Genomic DNA, 22,499 nt, shown 5'->3' with positions numbered 1-22,499 from the left:
GTCATTCACGACAAGCAAACATTGTGATTGTGAAACATTTGGACAAATATGCAAGTATAGGAGAGAAGCAGGAGATCCAAATAAACAACATTTTCCAGCCATATACCTCAACAGATTGTTTGAATCATCAGTCTGATATAAATTGTTTATTTTTCTAGAACTATAACTTTATATCACCGCGCCAGAAAGAGAGTACAATAATGACACCCAATTCGCTCGAAAATTCTGCCTTCACAATATTTATGCCTAGTTTTCGTTCAGAGATTCATTTAACAGCGCTGCCTTATAGCGTTCTAAAAATGGATTGTATTTGCAAGTCACTACAGAGAATCATTTCAAACTAGCCTATAAATAAAAGAGACGTTCAAAGGTGTGACTCATCACTCAATGAAACATTGGCCATGCTAGCGTATACAATACTTACAGTTAAAGCACTTGCCTAAAGGAGGCCACAGCAAAACCAAACCTTAAAATGTTGCTTTGACAGGTTGTTGGTGCTGATGATGATGGTACTGATACCTTCAATCTAGGGCTGCACAATTAATGAAATTTTAATTGCGATCACGATAGTGGCTGCGATTAATTAAGCTGATCCTCAGCGATACATGCCTACATGTCAAATCAAGCACTTTGTCATCTTACCACCAGGGGGCAATGTTTCCCACATGTTTACATGACAAACGCTTCTGCTTTTCTCACCCTACGATTATTTACCAGTGTGATAAGGCATTAAGTTTCTCACCTGATTCTTAATATATACTGTGCTAGCTGTCAATTGAGACCCATTTTGAAAAATTTGATTAAAATGCTTAAAAGTACAGTAAATAATGTGCTTGGTTCTAAGCTTCATTTGTTTTCATTGGTTTGCACTCAGCAAGTAAGTTAGCTGAGTTTATTTATTTATTTACTTTATTTATTTTAGTTTATTATTATTCAAGATTTTAGAATTTTCATTGTTTTATGCATACTAATATTACACAATGAAATCTTTATTCTGTTCACTTCCTCGAGCAGACTTTTTTCCATAATCGGGCAAAAAATGAAGTAGGCAATAAAACAAAACAAAACAAAAAAAAACTGTAAGAAAGCTATGAGGGCAGAAATACTAAATTATTTGTAAGTATCAAGTATCTTAGCCTTGTTTCGACACTGCCTGTGTAAATAAAGGACAATAAATAGACATGTTTGACCAAACATGATGAATAATCATGATTTCATTATTGTCCAAAATGATCATCAAACTTTTTTTTTTTTTTCTTCAAGATTGTCATTGGATGTCGCTATCTATCCAACTATCTTTTTTCATGACCACTTACTGTATCATTACGAGGGTCTTGGGCATAATGAAGCCCATCCCAGCTGTCTTTGAGCAGTAGTTTTGTTAGACCCTGAACGTATTGCCAGCTAATTGCACATTGGACCACTCATCACCACATTTTATAGAAAGTAATGGGCTTGGCGCGTATAGTATAAATTGACTGCTCCACAAAATGTCATGGCCAAAAACCTCACCCTTCTGCTCCTTATTTTACTCCTTAAATGTAACAGATTGCGTCTTGTGGCGTCCTCATTGCACACGCCAACAGTTTTGGGCTGTTAATAGTCCACACAAATGTCACATACAGGTCACATAGAGGATGCATTTTTTTGGTAACGTAAACAACCTTCCAAAAAAAATGGATTTCTTAAAAAAATGGGAATTGAGCTCTAAGCTCTGCTGTCCGAATATAATCATCTTTAGTTTGTCACTGATTATTCTGTGTGTTGATTGGGGTCTGCTTTGCGATTTCGTCTTTACTGCTTACGGATACTTTCTCCTCACATTTTCTCACATGCGGTCCTATGCCACTCTCTTCTGTACGTGTGTGTCTGGGTATGCGTTGTTGCGTGGACGTGCCCCCTCCTTCAGCAGGCACTCCTCTCCCCCCCGGCACCCCCACCATTCCTCTGAGCCAGCTGCAGCAGCACTCCCTGACCCTCCAGGGGCAGCATGGTCAGACTCTGACCGCCGCCCCTCAGCCTCAGCAGGGCCAGCAGGCTGTCTTCCGCTTCCCTGCTGCTGTCTCCCTCACAGGTGACCTGATCTGGCCTGCCACCAGTCCTCTTACTGCTATTAACCACTACTCCTGCTGCACTGGCTTGCTCACAATTAGGCGCCAAATGCACACTGCTTCTACTAACACACGTTTGTGGCTAATTTCACCACAGTCGTGTGACTTCCTGTGTGTTTCTATCTCTGTCTGTCTTATCTCCAGGGGCGGGCGTCCCACAGCAGCTCCAGGCCATTCAGGTTCACCCCAACGCCCAGCCCATCTCCAACAGTGAGAGCAGCACTGAGATGTCCCATACCTCTACAAACTCCACAGGTATATTGAAATAAAATACATTTTATAATCACCATTTTAAAAGGGTAAAAAGGCTAACTTAATGCTTATGATGTTTCTCACTAGAAACAAGACAGTGTAGTCTGTCTTGATTGAAAGTGGTCTGCGAGGACCGAGAAACTTAGAATGGGAGCGGTCATTATGCATTAGCTGCAAATGTCACATTTGCAAAATTTAGAACTGCAATACAAATTTACAGAAAAGATGACTTTGGTTGTTCAATGTCACATTTAATGAGTGGGCGAGCAGTCTGCTTGTCATCAAATATTTTGTATTTGTGTCTCCAATTTAAAATAAATCAACTGTGCCTAATATGTCCCTTTTAATTAATTAATATCTTAGTTGTATTTATTTGCCAAAAACATTTGCAATCATGAGATCCAAAATGACAAATATATAACAAGACAAATATATAAAACATCCTCCCGATTCTGCCCTTGTCTACTTTGTCTCGTTCACAACTGCAGCTGTAAGAATGTGATCACTGTTTACATAAAGTAAATGATTCAGATAAGCCACGTGAGGGTTAATGTCATTCCACACCACAACACTAAGGCAAGTTGAAATGCACCAGTTCACTGGCTGCAAAGTTGGTTTTAGTTTGGCCTAAATATTGGGAAATGACTTACCTTGTGGAAACTCAGCAGATTATTAGTTTCACATTTCTGCCGTGCTTTTTCTGAATTCATAGTTTGAATCTCAGCTTTTTGAGGACTTTGGCTTTGGCCTCCTTAACATAAACGGCGACTCAAAATCAGAGGGCACAATGTGGCCCGCTGTTTTTTAATTCATCAGGACTCCTGAAACTTTTCTGTTTTTGTCATGTATTATTTATTGATTGATTTTTTTTTCCATACCACCTGGTTACAGAAACATGCCTTCCATACAAATTGAAATGCCTGCACGTTTAGACTTAAGAGCACCACCAACATATTTTCAACATAACACAGGCACTTATACTTTTAGAATATTGCACTAACACAACAGTAACATGCCCGTTTGTTTTTACTATTGGAGAGGGACCCCTGGTGGCGAGTAGAATAGCAGTTATTATTTTTATTATGACTTTGATAACGTATTCTTCTTTCTTCCTTTGGTGGCTCGTTAAAAGCGTTAGAGAAAATTGGTGGTTTATAGTCCCAAGTTTACAGTAAATGGTATCGGATGTTTAGACATCACATAATTGGGATTTTATAAGTTGAATCTCAAATGTCAATGTTCTTTACAAATCTGTCTGGGTTATGTTGAAACAGGAAAGGTCTTCCGCCAAACTCTCCCCACAAATTTGGAAGCATACAACTGTTCAAGGATTTTTTTTTCCGACAGTCTCGTTCAGTTTTTTTTTTTTTCAAAATTCAAAATTATGCCTGCTTTCTGCTTGACACATTAAAATGAGATACAGTGATAAGTGGGGAAACCATTTTTCTTGATTTAGGTTTGACAGTTAATTTTAACTCATTCACTGCCAGCCAAGTAATAATTAATTTTTGACTTGTATAGCTGTCAATGACATTAAATGCGATAACGTATTCACTGCAAGACTTGCAAAAATGTACAGTATCATTGAATTCTAGCCATAAACAGCAGCAGCAAATAAGGTCTTTTTTTGTGAATGTTTTTTTTAAGTGTGATACTTCTCAATTTGAATGTATTTGATTAAATACAGGAATTAGCTCGCTATAGAAACTAAAAGTAATCATTTGCTGTTATACAAATTGTGCATACTGGCACAATGTTGTGTATTTATTTATTTAAACATTGTCTATGAAGGGGCAATCAATCAGTTTTAAACTGTGCACTTGAACACCCAAACCTTCCCACCCCGCTCGGCTTGATTGTGAGAGTAAGTGTTTTTTTTGTCAATACGTTGATTGGCCAGCAACCAGTCTAGCGGGTCCCCTAAGTCAGCTGAGATGTGCTCCTGCTCCAGGGAAACCCTATTGAGGTGTTGTCTGCAAGACAAACGGATGGCTTTTAAAAAAACGAATCAAATAAGTGCCACCTTCTGGCAGGAACCTGCACATGCTCACACATGGCGCTAGATGTGACCGTTCCTTTCTGTTAGCCACAGTGAGTCTCCCGGCAACCATCGTCACCTCGACAGTGCCGTCGTCCGTGGCCGGTCACATGATGTACCCCAGCCCTCACACGGTGATGTACGCCTCCACGCCCACGCTGGCCGACGGGGGGCTCGCAGTACTCAACGCCTTTTCTCAAGGCACGTCGGCCATGCAGGTGTCCCACGCGCAAGCCCACGACGCAGGTAATGCACACGCGCCAGCGTCCGTTCCATGGGAGCGCAACGATTAAAGGGTCTTCATCTAACCCCGCCCTCCTCCCTCGGCAGCGGCCGTCTCGCAGGTGTTCCTCACCGCACCGCCAGGCACGGTGCAGATCCCCGTCTCGGCGGTGCAGCTTCACCCAGTACGGCAAGATCTGCATTACACAAGTGAAACTCTGCTATTCCCTCTGCAACCAGCATGCCACGTCACTTTGCCGCTCGCTAACAGAACACCCGCACGTCGCCTGCCCTCGCCACGTCGCGTCTGTGTCACGCGTCCAAGCGCCGCCTAGACTCAAACGCACCTCTTTCATGTGCACGGGGATCACCGCCTACTTTATTGGCCCCGATGCCTTCTTGCTATTGTTATTGTCTCGCGGTTCGGAGGTTACGGGTTCAAATTTGGACACACGCCTTCCTATGTGGAGTTTTCTTCTCCAAGTCAGCAACTCCTCATATTAGAAGCATTTGCTTAACATACTTACGTCACCTTCGGTACACCTGCACAATTAACTGATGGTAATATTAGAACAATACACATAAGCTGTCACCTTATCATGGTGGAGGGGTTTTGCGTGATCCAGTGATTCTAGGAGCTATGTTGTCGGGGACTTTATGCCCTTGGTAGGGTCACCCTTTAAAAACAGGTCCTAGGTGAGGTTCCAGACTAAGCATGGCTCACAGACCCCTTATGATGAAGAAGCCGTTTCCCCTTGCCCGGACGCGGGTCACTGAGGCCTCCCACTGGAGCCAGGCCTGGAAGTGGGGCTCATTGACGGGCCCCTGGTGGCCGGGTCTGCACCTATGGGGCGCAGCCTGGCAAAGCCCGAGGAGACTATGTAGGTCCCCCCTCACGTGGGCTCACCGCCTCTTTGAGGGGCCAAAGGGGTCAGGTGCGTCAAGAGCTCGCTCTTGGGACATGGAATGTCACCTCTCTGGCAGCGAAGGAGCCCGAGCTGGTGTGCGAAACCGAGAAGTTCCGACTAGAGACTAGAGAGTCGGACTCGCCTCCACGCACGGCTTGGGCCCTGGTACCAGTTTTGGTACCAGAGTTTGGACTCTCTTCCATCTTTGAGTTGCCCGCGGCGAGAGGCGCAAAGCAAGAGTGGGCATACTTATTGCCCCCCGGCTCAGCGCCTGTTCATTGGGGTTTACCCCGGTGGACGCGAGGTAGCCACCATCTGCCTCTGAGTGGGGAGGGGGCGGGTGGGTCCTGATTGTTGTTTGTGCCAATACACCAAGCAGAAGCTCAGCTCACCCACCCTTTTTGGAGTCCTTGGAGGGTGTGCTGAAGACTGCACCGTCTGGAGACTCCTTCGTCTGGTCCGCATTTCTGTCGCTTCATCAAATTCGTTTCCGGTTGAGGGTTGGACTCAGCCAAGGCTGCCCTCCGTCACCGATGCTGTTCATTACTTTTATGGACAGAGTTTCTATGTGCAGCCGAAGCGTTGAGGGGGTCCGGTTTGGGGGTCTCAGCATATCGTCTCTGCTACAGTATTTGCAGACGATGTGGTGCTGTTGGCTCAGACTTTGACCTCCAACTCTCACTGGAGCGATTCAGAGCCGAGTGTGAAGCCAAATCTGAAACCATGGTCCTCAGTTGGAAAAGGACGGAGCACCCTCTCCATGTTAGAGACAAGGTCCTGCCCAAAGTGGGGGAGTTTAAGTATCTTGGGGTCTTGTTCACGATTGAGGGTAGAATGGAACGGGAGATCGACAGGCGGATCTCTGCAGCGGCTACTGTGCTGTAGACGCTGTACCGGTCTGTTTACCGGTTGATCTATGTTCCTGTCCCCACCTTCCGAAAGAACGAGATCCCGGATACAAGCGGCCAAAATGAGTTTCCTCCGCAGGGTGTCCGGGCTCTCACTTAGAGATAGGGTGAGGAGCTCAGTCATCCGGGAGGGACTCTGGGTCCTCCACCTTGAGAGGAGTAATTTGAGATGGTTGGGGTATGTTGTTCGGATGACTCCCGGACGCCTCCCTGTTGAGGTGTATGTCCCACAGGGAGGAGGCCCCAAGGATGACCCAGGACACGCTGGAGGGATGATGTCTCTCGATTGGCCTGGGAACGCCTATAGATCCTCCTGGAGGAGCTGGATGAAGTTGTTGGGGAGAAGGAAGTCTGAGCTTCCCTGCTCAAGAAGATGGATGGATAATATAAGGGGTGGCCCAGTCCGATATTGATGTTTCCAAATTAACGCAACACAAAGAAAACCTAATAATTAAATTATTGAGATAATATTTAACACTTTGGCAAATTGCGAGACTTTGCGGTGGTTGGATTGCCCGGTGAGCTTGTACGCCTTCCTATTGTCCGCCGTGCCCAGGTTAACGCCCCGCCGCGTCTGCCTTCCAGATGGTGATTGGGCCGCAATCGAGCGGCAGCAGCACTAACTTGACGGAGCTGCAGGTGGTCAACTTGGACGCGGCGCAAAACTCCAAAAGTGACTGATGGAGCCCAGCGAGACAGTCTTTCTCTTTATTTATTGATGCCTTCCTACATCACACTTCTCAAATGTGACCTTACATACAAACACACAATCAAGGGCCTGTGTGTGAGTTGACCCTTTTCCAGTATGTTTTGGTATATATAAATACATATATATATATATATATTCGCAAACGCATAGGAACTATATCACTACACGTGTCATCAGAATTCTATTTTCTATGTTGTTAGATGGTATTTTTGTGTGGGTGTGTGCGCCTTTTTTTTTGTTTTTGAAGATACAATTACATGGACACTCAGTTGGGTGTCACAAAGTGTCACACCAGCCAAAGACATTTGTCTGAATGTACACATGCACGTCTGTGTGTGTGTAAATGGAGAATTCTGACTTTTGGTAATGTACATAGTTTTTTGTTTTGTTTTTAAATGCAACTCAGTTAGCCTGGTTTCGTTTTGTGTAACGCATGTAGGTTTTGTTTTGCTTTTTTTATGTTGTGGTTTTGTATGGACATGACAATGACACAAAGTGAATCTGTACATGTATACTGTATGGGAAATATTTGAATATGCTATTCATGCTGTTTTCTTTGGACGACTGCTTCACAAAGCATCGAGCAGCTTTGTCATTTGTGATGGGGAGTGCAGACTGTTAATGGACCTTCATAGGAATTGCGCGGCACGCAACCACACTTTCGAATGTGGACAATGCAAAAAGTAAACATTTTGCACACTATTCAGTGGAACCATCAAAGTTGAACGTATTACTTTAAAAAGCAAATTTTCCGAGGACCTCCGCTGCGAATGTTTGCAGAAACAAAACAAAAAATAATTTAAGCCAAACATAAATTGCCTTTTTGTTCACAGACAGATTCAATTTGACAAGTGCATTTCTTACTTTTCAGCCATACTGAAGTTTATAAACTAAAAATTGTCAAAAAAAAAAAACTGTCAAAAAAAAAAAATGCCATAGTCAAAAAAGAGCATTATGAAATATAATGCTGCTTTAGATTGCTGGCTTCATTGTTTGTGTAGACACAAAACGCATTATGACATTTTTTTTTTTGCATATTAAACTGGATTAATTGATTGATTTATTGGAGAGCCATGCATATTTTTACAATTGAATATGAAAAAAATGAAATGATCTCAAATATATGTTTTTATATTGGTAATCCAAATTATTTCATGGAGCAACTGCAGTCAAGCCACAAACCCCCGGGATCCCGGATCCCTTTTTGAGAACCACTGGTTATAAGCAATGTCTTATCATTATGCGTCCTTGATTTAAATGTAAGTTAACCTCTCTAAGAAAAAACCCCAACCATTTTACAATACAAAGTAACGGAAAACGTTGATATAAATGCGATTTGCTTATTCTACTATATGATCGGTTGACGATGAGATGTGACGTCATATCCAATCCACACATTTTCCCGAAACTTTTGATTGAACGCCAAATTGTCACAAAGAGTTTCACTTTGCAGGTTCCACTGTTCATTAAGACTGCGACATCACAACGCGCTACTGCAACGTGTGCTGCCTTTTGTATTACCGATAAATACTTCAGTTAGTACAACTTGCAGGTGGCCATTTTCAGTACCGCCGTTTACCACCAGGAGGCTTAAAACATTTTCAAATGTTGTTTCCGTTTTAATTGGAAACGGATACGACGAGCGGCCATGTTCATTTTTCCAGCACCATAGTGCCTCTTTTCCTGGGCTGATTCTTTTTTTTTGTACTAGTACAAGTGAATACTATACTTTTTTTTTTTTTTTGCAAGCCACCCCAGCTTTGCTTAGCTTCGAAACGTTTTCGCATGCATGAGGTTACTTTTACTACAAAAGTCAGTACCTAGTACTGATGATCAAAAATATTACTCCATATTATCAGAGGAGTACGTTTGTTTTATTGTACAGTTTGTAATAAAAACAAGATCAAACATTAATAAACTAAGTTGAGACACATCTTTTATTGGAGAAAGTTGAACAAGAGCACAATGTCCTGACGGCACTCAAGTGAAGACTGCTCATAAAGGAGGAATAAATAAAGCCAGTGAGAGAACATAAGGCTTGCTTTTCAGATCCTTAGCGAAGCACCGGGAGGGAAGGTCATGCAACATGTATTAAGTTTTGCATTGCACAAATCAGACACAAAATTCCTTGTCGGGAAAGAAGCTATGAAGTATAGATGCTAGGACGAGCAACACTGACTGGTCACCTTCGAGGAAAAATACGGTCATTCGCGGTCATGACAGCAATCTGAGTAAATAAAAAATGACGAGTAGAAGTAAGGCATCGCGCCAATCTGAAATCAGTCTTCCGTTTCCCAACCAAGAAAATAATGCCACGGCATGCATTGACACCGCGATTGTACACATACAATAAACAACCAAACACTTCATTTGTAAAATGGCTGACTATAAATACGCATGGTCGACCATTTAAAAAAAGAAAAAAAACAAGTCCTGTAAAATAGGAAGATTATGCCTGATATACTGTATTTTTTTTCCAAGTTTGGTTGAAAGGGAAAAAAATAAACATCTTTTGTGGTGTGTATTTACATAACAAGCAAGTGTGAAGAAATTCAACTGTGCAAATGTGACCTGCGAGCACGTTCACCAACAGCTCCGGACAGGAGGAGGCGAGCAACACAAATGTCTCTCACGTTCCCGCGCAAGCGCAGAAACGCTAACCCTAAAAACTAATCAACCACCAACCGCCGGAAGAGCAGAAGCTTGGAGCCTTTCATCACGTACTCCAAGAGGTTTTGCAAGAAAAGCAACCAACAAATGGCCAAAGAATTTTGTAACAATAACAGTATACATTTGGGTCTTCCTCGACACGAAACTGTTTTTAAACACAAGGTTGTCAAAGAAGGCATAGACAGAGATGAGCTCAGGGGGGGAAACATACATATAGAATGGACGCGTGAAAGGCCTTGTATCTTTGTACAAATGCCTTAAAAGCAAGCAAAATGTAACAAGTGCATGTGCAAAAGTCCTCCGGCTCTTAAACGCACCCCATTGGAAGGTGACATCTTTGGATGACGCCTGTGAAGCCTCGTTTTGGATGAAGAAAAACCACCTGCTTGTCAACTGCAATAAAAGCCTTCTAATACCACATTGGTTTAAAAAGAAAGGCGTCCTGAAAGCAAAAATCAATAAATAAGAGGACTTGGCATTTTAAAAGCTGTGTGTAGTATTGTTGCTACTACAGTCCGTGGAGAAGTGCACGTCCATGAGCGTGGAAAACACTGAAGAGATAAAAAAAAAAGTTCCAAAAAGAAAAGGTGTGCTTTCACACTAAGGCGATGACTGCAAATACACACACGCATGCGTTTGTCCAAGACGCAGTGCGTCCATGATGAGGATGATGACGATGATGGTGGCTGGGCAGTGAACGAACAGGCAGAGGTTGACCATCTTGGGTCCGCGTCTTGTTCCTCCGCTGAACGGGCAGTGTTGGAGCTCGGAGGCGCGCGTCACTCCGAGAAGCCACATCCCGTCGAGCGCGGGCGGGCGGGCGGCTACGGCGACGACGAGGCGGTGGCGTGGTATTTGACGAAAGCGATGGCCGCCAGCTCTTTGCAGAACTCCTCCAGCACGATGACGCCCTCTAACATAGTCATGTGGTCGATACTGGAAAAAGAGGCGGGATCAGAACACGGCGGCGCCCGGTCCACAGAAAGACAGGCTCGTACGTACGTGACGCCTTCGGGCTCCAGCCCCAACAATCGCTTCCTCACCAGCAGCAGTTTGGGCGTGAAGTCTGGGATGCGCTGAATCCTCAACATCAGGTCCCCCACCACCTGACGACAAGTCCGCATTTGTTCTCTTTACATACCGTTGAAGGCAGGCGTTGTTTAGGCAGGCAAACGTGTGCCAAAACGCACGCTTCATTTTTTTTTTTTGGTCTCACTGGCTCAAGTCAAATCAGACTAGAAACCTCAGCTGCTTCGGTTCCATCAGGATCGCCGAAATTATTTATTTTTGGTAAATGTCACAATAATGAGAGAGAATTTTATATTTTTTTTTTTAGGTCAAACATGGTCCTTAGTATCAAGATTGTCTGACTTGGGTCAAACGTTTTGGGTAGTCTTCCATGATCTTCTGACAGTACTCTGATGGAATCCTGGCCCATTTCTCCTGACAGAAGCGGTGTAACTGAGTCAAGGCTGTCGCACACGCCTTTTTGGATCTGCCCGCAAATCGAATGGATTCAGATCGGGGCTTTGTGAAGGCCACTCCAAGTCATTGACTTTGGCTACGTTCAAACGGTTTAAGGTGACCCAATTCAGATTTTTTTGCCCTCATGCGAAATGCGGTCGCTTAAGTATACGGTCCTGAAACCGATCCATTTCTTTTGCCGTGCGATTTCAGTCAGAACGGCCCGCTCGCTTTCACCAACAAGTCACAATTATGTGCTCAAAAAGGCAGGAGCGGGTTTAAAAAAACAAAACGACAATGACGGACGAGATAAAAAATCTCATTCTTCTCCTGCTCGATATGCTCTTAAATGTAGGATTGACAAATACGTGTTTTGGTTCCGGTATGACAGCCATCTTAACATCACCAGCTACTCAATTTGGCCATCCGTTTCAGTATGTCTGTAAACACGCATGTTAAGCATGCCCGCTGTGTGTCACAGTGACCTCAATGCGCATGCGGGACAGTTTGGGTAGTTTATCGTTCAACACGGGGCAAAAAGAGATCACATTTATTAGGATAACCTCACAAAAAAGTGATTTATCTGAAAGTCTCTCAATATTGTGGCTTTTAACAAAATCAAATGTTAGCGATCCTGACTGACCTGACACAGAACGAGCAAGTTTAGCTTGATATGACTTCGGACAGTGAGGCAAAAAAATGCAAAAATCACAAAGTGTACGTAAACCTCTTCTTGCTTTAACTGTATAGTACAGATTCCAGAAGCATTCTTGCAAAAATGTATTGCCTTCTTATATATTTGTAGCCTCAGTACCAGAGGCTGAAAACCACATTGACCAAATGAGTTCCACTCACTCTGACAATGACGGAGAACAAAGACCTGCATCCGGGAGCCAAGTTAATGTAGGGGTCCAGCAGGTACTCGTGCAGGTGGGGGTGCGGCAACAAAGACAGTTTGGACAGAACCGCCGTCACTTGCAGGTTGACGTCATAAGGCTGCAAGACACGAGGCAGAGTAGACAGCTCAAGACCACGTGGAGATGTCGAAGCAAGTATTGTGTGCGTGCTGGGAAAATTGCTCGGCTTGCAAACGTCGCATGAACAAACTCAGAAAACAGACGAGACATCAATAATAAAAACAATCTTGATAATATACCATCAAATATTTATTTTCAGAACAACTACTAGTGTTGTAATGACAACTCAATATTTTAATGCACATTTTAAATGTAAAGATTACATATAGGGATTTCCTGCAGTCACGCAATCCGGTGTGACTGAATGCATTCTGCCCTGCGATCCTTTTTTTGTTTGTTTTTTCATACTTTTATTCAAGCTATGTAACTCACACTTAAGTGAGGCAATAAACTTAATATTTTCATTATTAGCTGAAACAAACTCAAAACATTGACTGTAGTTGCTTGCCTCTTGAAAACGCTACGTCACACAGATGTTTATGTGAATTCGAATAATTCCATAACACATTTCAAGATGTGCAATACCAAAGGTCCTCTTATTATCAATAATCATGTTTTATGCTCATATGGATGACTCTCTTTGATTTAAAGATGCAAACAAAACGTGATACATTTCCACTGCACGAGACAATTTCTTTAAACTAAGACCACCATCTCATGGAGTAAAAATATATCACAAGTGTTTCTTGGAAGTTTTGTTTTCTCACCACTATTTATTAGGTCTTCTTTAATATAGTTATTTCTTTAGAGACTTTAGTGAATACTATAGGGCTACAAATCAGGTCATTTTCAGTATTAATGACTCGTTTCACATCGGCCAAAATGTCGTCAATTCTTTCTCACTGGTGCCCACGGCAGAAGTAAATAGGCAACTGATTGTAACATCGGAATGATTGGAAGGCGTTACCGGCATCACAGCCCGTTACATATTTTGCATCAGCAATTAGCGTTAATCCTTGTCGTTTGTGCTTTTATTTTTTTTGCATGCCGCGCACTGTCACGTCGTCTGCCAATACTACCTTTGTAATCAACCAGTGGATTGAGCACACCTACTTTAAGGACATATCCAAACTGACCTGATCTAGAATGCGCCCCATCCTGTCGAAGAGAACCTTAAGGAAGTGGCCCTCAAAGAAGGGCAGCTCCAAGTTGCATTTCTCAAAGGCTTTGGGGCTTCCTCTCCAATCCCAGCGATGACATACTCCGCAATAGTCTCGGAACTAAGGACATCCAGCAATCTTGCATTAGAATGTGCTCCCCTGGAGACAACGGTGATGAGGAAGGAGCTCACCTGTCGGTGCGCATCTCGGAGGTACGTGTCATAGCCGCTTCCTTCCACGTAGTACGACGACTTGGCCTCGTCGGGCACCAAACACAGGAAACTGCCGGAGGCAACGGTCGATAAATTAAAACGCACAAAGGACCTGGAGGGAGGATCGGGCAAACGGCAGACCTGTTGACAATCTTGTGGACTTCGGTTTTGCCCTCAGACTTTGAGTGGTCCGGACTCTGCGGCGGTGATGGGCTAATCCACTCGGAAGAAGACAGCCTGCTGTCAGGAGAAAGATCGTCGCCAAACAGCGGATCCTCCTCTAGGTCTCTGCACACAAAATATAGTAACTCAAAACATTCATCTCGACCATTACCCGCTGGCTGCCATTGATAACGATGGACGTCAAAGAACTATTTTAACTGAGCTTGAATTATTTGTGGGTCAAGTTTATCAAAGGACATATTGCATGAGCTGTATTGTGAGTTTTTAGAGGAATACTGTATGTGCAAAAGACAAATGCATGCTCACAAATACCTGCCATTTACTCTTAAAAGTAATCATTCGTAATCCTGCTTTAGTAGATTGACTGAATCAAACATGGTGGATCTGAGCGTTTAAAGTTTACATAAATTACACAATTTAAAATGCTGTCTGCCTTATTGTTATTAAGAATTTTGACAGTTTATAGTCTAAACTGTCATATGTCAATAATGGATATACAGTATATAAGACACACCGAATTATAAGGCACGCTGTCACCTTCTGAGAAAACTGAAAGCCTTTAGGTGCGCCGTATAGTGTGGGAAATGCGGCAAATATGCACTTTTGAAAAGCACATTGTGTTTGAGCATTCACTTTATTCACTACTAGTTTAGAAGACTTCATAATGAGGTGGTGTGTGTGTGTGTGTGTGTGTGTGTGTGGGGGGGGGGGGGGGGGGGGGGTCTTTACACAGCATCATGCGGCTGGCCGTTTTCAATGGGCTCTCGTTCCTCGGGAGGTTTGTTCTCCAGGTAGTTCCTCTCCTCCAGGTTACGCAGCACTAAACTATGCAAGATGTGCTGGTTGGGCTTCTGGATGAGCTGCTCAAAAAGCCTCAGAGTCATGATGCTGATCTGTAGATGAACGTGAGGAAAAGGAAAGCGGCGCAGTGGTCGTCAGTATGCCGAAAGTTTGCTATCTGACAAGAAAAGAAAGGTGACAGAAGCTGCCGCAAATGTCTGATATAATTAATCCTCCGTTTGTATGGGGACAATGTGCACAGTGGCTTAGTCAAACATTATTTGTGTGCTTTTGCTTGATAACATGAGTCACAGCAACGCTTTTTTTTTAATCCTTGTAATGAGGACAGCATAAAGAAAGTGAAAAAGCTTTACAGTAGTTGACAGAATGATGAGGGCAAGATAACCTCGTCTGAAAGGTGGTCACAGTGCTCAATGAGTCTGTGCCTGACGAGATTGTGAGAGACGGTGGACGACGTCTCGGCCTTGCTCTCCTCCCCCAACAGGAAGTAGACCGTCTCCTGGAGCAGCGCCTCGGACGTCACCTGCCTGATGATCCTGTTGAGCAGGGCCGTGGAAGTGAGGATGCCCACCTCGGACCTGCGAGAGAGTATGCGGGCCTTCGTAAGCAAATCCTGAGTAACGAATCAAATCTAAACATGAGCGTACTTACGTCTGCATAAGCTGCGGCTCCATCACACCAACCAGAAATCTTTCTCGCACTGCCTTGGCCATCACGGAGGCCGCCGACTGAAAATGCAAAACTGAGTCAACTCAAGTGATAAAGTGACACATCGACACAGCAAGCGCAAGCTGGCAAAGACCTTTTGAGCCTCTTTAATGAGCTGGTCACAGTAATCCAGCCAAGATAGGAAAGAGATGAGAGGCCTCTTTCCCGCAAACACTGCAGCATCCTCCTTCACATTATATACATCAAGACTAAAAGGAATAAACAAACAAAGAAAAATCAGGATAGTAGATGAAGCACTTTCTAGAGAGTGGTTAGCATGCCTAGCTCCTTGAAATTGTTGGATTTTCTTTCGATTTATTTATTTTTTATGTAGATTTAAAGAATTGAACAGTTTAATTTTGGAACATGAGAATCAACTATTCATTTGCTTTAGGAATTTCGTGAAAACAAATGGACTGGATATGAACCAAACAGTTTAAAGTCGGAGGGGTTAGAGTCAGTCAACGAAATGTGGAAATTAGATGGGGGGGGGGGGGGGGGGGGGGGGGGGGGGGGCAAAAGATGACAATTTTGAAAATAAAATTCTTAGCGGGGACGAGCTAAAAGTTTGAATCTGTCAAAAAAAAAAGTAGAAATTATAAGGAAATAAAACAAAGCTAAATCATTTCAATTTTGAGCTTACCTTTGGAAATTTGGAAAAAAAAGTGTAAATAAAGATGAACAACAGTAATATTTGGAACATGAGAATCTGTGAAAAAATGTGAAATTACAGGAAGAAGCAAAAATAAATCATATTTTTTGCTTTGATTGAGAAAATTGGGGAAAACAATTGTGCGTGCATATGACCTAAGGTTTGAGTCAGTCAAAAAAATATAGAAATTAGAGGGAACAAAACAAGATTAACACTGATTTTTTTTAAATTTGGAAAACAAAAGTGATTTAGTTTGAAGTTTGAAACGGTTAGAATTGGTCAAGAAGTAAAAGTAATTTGATCTGAAATATTAAATTTGTCTTTGGCACAACTCGTTGGAATGTGTCAAACTTGGTAATGTGCGACTGTGTTGAGAATGAGAACACATTTTTGGAATCCCTGCTGGGAATGAATGGCAATATTTGGGGGGAAAAAATATTAATTTTTTTGTAAAACTGTGAAAGTTAAAAATAATAGCCCAAGAAATGTGAATATCCTGAACGCTTTGAATTTAGAATCAAAAGGGTTACCCCCAGTTGATGGACTCCACCGTCTCAATGTCCAAAGGGTCCATAGATGGCGGTAGGGCTTTATAGAGGGTGACCAGTCTGTCGGTCAGAAGCTCACAGAGCTCAGTGTTCTCAGTTAAGCACCTGGCGGCAGCAGGTTCGGGTAAACTGACCAGCAGCATGAGGCCTTCGCAAGCCTTCACCACAATCCTTCCATCCTGAACGGCGCACAAATGGATTGCAAGTCTCACGAGCAAAGCCTTTCGATACCTGACGGCGATCGGGGGAGTTACTCACAGGGCTCTTTGTAAGGTTGAGCAGCGAGGTAACCAGATTATAATTGTTGTTGTTATTGTTGCTTGGACTTGACGGGGAGGCAGCAGTTTGTGGCGCCTCGCTTCCTTCTGCCTGTTCTTGACCCGTGTCCGGAGCCAGTGCGCAGTCATTCGGTGTCTCTACCACACCTGAGGTCTTGCTCTCATTTTTCTTAGACTTGTTCTAGAAAAAGGGTCACAAAAGTCGATATAATAAAAGATATGATCAGATTTTGTATTTTATTTTTGTTTGTCACAAGAAGTTGTGCAAAAAAATGATCTGCATGTCACTACTACATATACAACCAAGTCAGAGTTTGTTTGAAAAAGGTCCTAAAATAACGAGTGCAACATAAATTAAGCACACCTGTGAAATATGACACCTATTTAAGTAATAGTAACACAAACACATGACAAGATTTAATGTCCTTAAACTGTACCTTCATTATTTGTGCCATACAACGCATTCTACATTTTTATACAATATATTTACTCTTGTAATTGGCAGGAAATACATGAATCAAGGAAAACAGAATATAATTGACACCCGTAGAAATGCACTGGGAGGAAACAAATGCTATTTTACTCGTACTTCTTTTGAATTAATCAGTCAATTAATCAGTAATTTGTATTTTTTTTCTGCCAAAAATCGACATCGGCTTCAAAATGTCCATATCTGCCAGGGCCTAATTTCCAATATTATCTAAAAATTCTGATGAAGAAAGAAACCTTGCCAAAAACCCAGGGCCACCTGGAGACAGCAACCTACCTCAAGAAAGAAATTGACAAGATATGGATCCTGCTTGAGTTTGGCACAAACTATACAAAGGAACTGAATCTCTTCATTTTCTGTCGGAGCAGCAAGTACGTCCCCACACAAGCGGATCAGTTTCTAGCAGTAACATATGAAAAATGTGTTACACAGGCTGTTGCGGGGCAAACCGCAATACAGAAAGAGTGTTGGAAACTCTGATCCTCATACCTGAACTGGTCTGTGAACATTGATGTGTGGCAGGAGAGGTTGACGGATGTGAGCTAGCAGCTTTGTGTAGAAGGTCAGGACCTGTTGCTTCATTCCCGGAGGACACTGATGGAAAGTAGACTTCAAATATCCATTCATTTTACATAACACTTTTTCTAAACATGGCATACTGAAAACATTCCACCACACTCTGTGCTATTATACCATTATGGAATATACGGTAATATACAGTATAATTGCATTGTCTTACATCAGCCTTGCCCAAAGTGTAAAGTGTCTCCAGGATCTTGTGGTGCAGGAGATACTCCATGCAGGGTCCTGTCTCCCCAGACTCCCGTTCGAGCTCTTCCTGACTCAGAATTTCCAGCATCTGTTCCAGGTGGGATGGGATGTTGGTGTCTGTGACTGGCGCTTTGTCATCTGAGAGCAGAAAGAAAAAAAAATAACCATATCATACATACAGTTCTCATACATACAGATCTTAAATTAGTTTGATGATATTTTCTGGAGCCTCGGTCATTTTTTTATGTTAGAAAACAGCAAAAACTGTTTCCAAAAAATGCTATACAGTAATTATTTATCATACAGCCAGACGAGCAAGGGAGGAAGTGTGTCTCACAAACACAGAGATGACTGGAACTTTCTCATTTCCTTGGCTTTTTTTCTCCATAGTTAAACGTTCTTAATCATGCAATTATTTTTAGGGAAAAAGCAAGGTTTCACATAATGCTGCATATGTTTGACCTATCAAACTACAGTCCACTCATCATTTTGAATAATCTCTGAGCTATTTATCCCTTCTGCCAATGTCAGCATGACACCTACATGGTGAAAAGGTAATAATCATGCCAAACTTGTAACACATTGACCCTACGACCAACTTAGATGATACAACACAGAATCTGCTCTCCGAACCGTTTGTGAAATATTTTCAATGATGGTAACAACAGCAACATGCTGAAACAACAGCATGGGTTTAAACTTCAAGAATGCCAAGCATTTAACAATTACTGCCAATGGTAAACTTGCTGTCCAGTTTTCAGCATTACATCCTCAAAGTAGATACTGATGTTAAATACCGACTCCAAACCCCATTTTCCCAAACATATAACAAATCAGAAACTAGTTACTTAGTCACTAAGACCATCTATGCTAATAATAACATTAATTTGGCTTGAATAGTGATCTTACCGGATGTTTCAATGTAATAATGTGTAATGGCTTTCCAGTGATAGACAAAGTCCTCCTGCAGTGGTAGAGATGGAGCAAGCTGGAAAAAAAAACAGTTTGGATATATTATACATGTTGACATTAATCGACTTCCAAGACTAAAAAGTGTGTATATTTGGCATGATATTATTGTAAAGAATAATTGGCTCGAAAATAAGGTAGGTATTCAATGTTATTCCATGTGATGCGTCTCCAGGTGTGAATGCTGTTTTTTCGGATTATTAAAATGAGTACTGTAGTTTCTATTTATCGCAGAATCAGACCAGTAACGAATAATTAAATGATCTACGTTTCATATCTTGTGTCTTAACCAGACTTTAATTCGAATCATTGACAACAAATAGCCCCGCCCCCCGTCTTACTTAAAAACGACCCAAAAACAGACGAACGTAGAAAAAAAGCACAGTGAACGGTGACGAAAGTCCTCGCTGAAAGTTTGCTTAGCCGCAGCGCGCAACTACCTTTGCGCAATGACAAACTTGTGTTTCACTATTGCAACATCTTAAAGCTAAAACCTGCTTGTGTTAACCAGCAGCAACATGAGCTTAGGTCCAGGAAGCAACTAGCCGCTAACGTTAGCAGCTAACTAGCCCCGTTTGCTAGGCTACATTAAACAAACAGCTGTCTGTCATTAAGACGAGAGAAGTCCAACACATCGCGAGTAGAAGAGCACCATAGACGCTGCCTATAATTTGCCGCATTTCCTACTTAAAAGGACAGTAAACGTGTGTTAGTGTGTGCTAGTTGGTTAGCGCCGCTGACGTTACGATCCAGACGGTCTAGTTCACCGAATATATGTTATGCATGAGAAAACACACCTTACTTGATGTATGCGGGTGCTTGTTCTAAACTCACCGCTTCCACTGCATGCTGGAGAATCGAGGTAAATTTGGAGAACATTTTGTTCTTCGACTGGACTATTTTCTCCCGAGAAGACCTAGAGAATTCCTCTATCTTCTTCTTCCTGTTGTTGCCGCCTCGATCCAGATTGGAGCTTTCGTATAGCGACCCTTGAAACGAGAGAATCAGTCGAAGTAATAAAACAATAAAACGTTCCTAGCCGCGAAAGTTCACAGGCCATAAGCGCAGCCGCTGTAAACAACAAAACGTCTGGCTAGAACCGTGGAAGGCGAGCTCACTTTGGACACGGTGGCACTTCCCTCAGCAGACAGCACCGTTCCTGACCAGCAGGGCACGCTAGACTACAGCAGACGGACTGGCGACGGGCGACGCATACAAATTCAACAGGAAAGCTATACATTCATTTCAACGTGGTTCCAATCATCAGATATGTGCGCTATGAAATATCATTCTGGCAATTAAGCAAACTGTCAGTTTGGGATACTGCAGGAAAGCGCCGCAGAAATTGAGATTTTAAAAAATCTGCATAACTCTTATCTAGCCTATGCCTATGAATTGCTTGTGGAAATGTTTCCCACGTTTCCACACGATAGGACCAATGAAAGAAAATATAATTAATATAACAGTTTCACAAGAAATAATCATAATTCCAGTAGCAGACCCTCAAATTCTTATTACTACTTACAGTGGTTGTGTCTTTCAATGCCCAAAATAGGCTGATTTAAATGTTATGATAACCCTACAGAGAAAAGGCGAACGAGATAACCCAACTATACACAGTTTGGTCTAAATATGTTGTAAAACTTCGAAAACAAAAGGATGCTGCCTATTCCCGGACACGCCCTGCTGCCAGAGAGTGCGATCGCTATCGTCTAGTCTGCAAAATAGCAGTCACCGTGCGTTGAAATGATGGTGAGAATGCCCGACGAAAACTTCAAGTCCAGATAAATGCCACGGTTTTGATTGAGCCGAGCTCGCCTTCAGTTCATCGCTACAGAGAGAGAGACATTCTACCTACCCGGCATGTCTGCTAAAGGTGAGTGCCTTATGCCGCAGAAGCCTTGATATCAGTAGATGCGGAGGCAAAAAGAGCTCTTCATTTTGGCTTGGAGCGGGTTCAAGAACGGGTCTGTTTGGGAAAGAAACCCATTGTCGTTTCTGATTGGAGCAGTGACAAATGACGAATGTATAAGTAGGTTACATCGATGCAGCTGGACTAACCTCTGCTGCAGCCTACAATTTATTAGATGATGTTCCTTTCGTCTGATGCCTAAAAATAGAGCAGACATTTGTAATTATCCATCCATCACGTATAATTCACCTCATTTGCCCCTTCAGTCTACGTAAGTGACATGTCATTTCTCTTGCCAAACGCTCTTCACCCGTCACATCAGTCGGTAAAGAATTCAAGGGGGGAGGGGGTAACTAAAGTGCCTTGCTCAGCGGTAGCTCTCAGGTGAATACTGGTGGCCTGAGGGAACCAATGTGCCCCCCCCCCCCCTTTTAGGAGTGAGTCATGGTCCGGGTTCATAGTCCCAAACTGCTGGGCTCCCAACTGACTGCTTGGTGCATTATTTTTTTTTTATTTGTTGTTGTTGTTGTTTTGTTTGACAATCACTCTAAGCACTCTGAGGTGTATGATGGTCTACTGTAGGTCAGTCGACTGACTTCTGTGAAAGGCTGTGTGGGTTCATGCTGGCCTGAATGGTTGTTTCTGCATACTTGATTATATGTCCTGAGATTAACTGATGACCATTGCAGTACATGGTGGAATACGCCTTTCGCTTTAGCTTCAGTTACTGCTGCATGGTCCTGCACATAATTGTTGCCATTAGATGAGACTACATTTCTGGCACGGTGTGTTGTCAGCCAAACCCCACAGCTTATCCATTCATAGGTCAGAGGGTCTACTTGAATGATAGGATGAGCTGTGGCATACAAAGGATGCAAGATTACCATGACCTTAATGTTACTGTGTGACAACTGTGGATGCATTCATAATGGCTTGATCCAGGCTTTATATGATAACATTGAAATAAAAAAAACATGTATTTACATAGGTACTGTATGTACTGTACTATATGTACAGTAAATATATGTACAGTATGTAATCAGATATGTGTTATATACATGTATACTATGTAATATGGGCGAGCAGACAAAAATCCTTGGTTCGGTCGAGATCTCGAGTTTGAGAACAAACTGTCACTGGGTGTGTGTGGTTGTTCATCACTGTGTGCCCCACAATTGGCAGGCATCTAGTTCGGGATGTCCCTCACCTACTGCCTAAGGACAGCTGAGATAGGCGCCAGCAAGTCAGCAACCATAGTGAGGATAAGCAGTTATGGAAAATGGATAAATGGATGAAATGCCTTATAGTTTGAAAAATGCTCTACATGTTTTATATTTGTCAACAAATTAGAGTTTTGATATGTTGTTATTTTATAATTTATACATACCTCATAATGTCTTTTGCCTCTGCAAGGTAAAGCCTGGTGTGTAATTTTTTAGTATCCGTCAGGCCTTTTATAAATAGCCGCTAGCATATTTGATTCCCACTTGCATGTCCTTTCATGTGTCTTCCCTGCTGCAGGTTAGATCGATAGAGCTCCTGGCCCCCTGCATGACATTCCTGATGAGTCTACTTAAGCCACTGCAAACCAGTCATTAGTCATAAGCAATAACCTT

General features: G+C 42.6%; 3 protein-coding genes across 8 annotated transcripts in view; 2 read left to right on the top strand and 1 right to left on the bottom strand.

The window, feature by feature from the left end:
- Positions 1-9,081, top strand: part of srfb (serum response factor b) — a 32,405-nt gene extending 23,324 nt beyond the window's left edge. For 2 of the 6 annotated variants that reach the window (XM_088421381.1, XM_088421379.1), the window contains exons 4-8: positions 1,910-2,074; positions 2,256-2,366; positions 4,450-4,647; positions 4,732-4,808; positions 7,025-9,081. In XM_088421381.1, the coding sequence (XP_088277507.1) occupies positions 1,910-2,074; positions 2,256-2,366; positions 4,450-4,647; positions 4,732-4,808; positions 7,025-7,120 (647 nt within the window). In that variant the 3' untranslated portion in view covers positions 7,121-9,081. Of the gene's footprint in view, positions 1-1,909; positions 2,075-2,255; positions 2,367-4,449; positions 4,648-4,731; positions 4,834-7,024 lie in introns of all 6 variants that reach the window. The other 4 variants (XM_088421380.1, XM_088421382.1, XM_088421384.1 and 1 more) reach the window with 4 other exon arrangements.
- On the bottom strand, positions 9,068-20,950 carry fhip2a (FHF complex subunit HOOK interacting protein 2). Its single transcript, XM_088421376.1, has 18 exons — positions 20,830-20,950; positions 19,806-19,960; positions 18,912-18,990; positions 17,971-18,140; positions 17,721-17,825; positions 17,508-17,630; positions 16,722-16,922; positions 16,446-16,642; positions 15,358-15,472; positions 15,207-15,283; positions 14,941-15,133; positions 14,484-14,647; positions 13,713-13,859; positions 13,551-13,641; positions 13,336-13,479; positions 12,138-12,278; positions 10,821-10,924; positions 9,068-10,754 (listed from the first exon to the last, which is right to left on the bottom strand). The coding sequence occupies exons 1-18, from the start codon at positions 20,834-20,836 to the stop codon at positions 10,643-10,645; spliced, it is 2,325 nt and encodes a 774-aa protein (XP_088277502.1). The 5' UTR covers positions 20,837-20,950; the 3' UTR covers positions 9,068-10,642.
- Positions 20,651-22,499, top strand: part of LOC148420231 (actin-binding LIM protein 1-like) — a 46,078-nt gene continuing 44,229 nt past the window's right edge. Inside the window, exon 1 of the mRNA XM_088421371.1 lies at positions 20,651-20,847. Within this exon, the coding sequence (XP_088277497.1) occupies positions 20,835-20,847 (13 nt within the window). The 5' untranslated portion in view covers positions 20,651-20,834. The remainder of the gene's footprint in view (positions 20,848-22,499) is intronic.

Source organism: Hippichthys cyanospilos, chromosome 8, assembly GCF_059441005.1.
Source record: "Hippichthys cyanospilos isolate Australia breed blue-spotted pipefish chromosome 8, RoL_Hcya_1.0, whole genome shotgun sequence".
Classification (NCBI taxonomy): Eukaryota; Metazoa; Chordata; class Actinopteri; order Syngnathiformes; family Syngnathidae; genus Hippichthys; species Hippichthys cyanospilos.
Note: the sequence above shows the minus strand (reverse complement) of the source record. Positions and strands in the feature narration are given on the sequence as shown.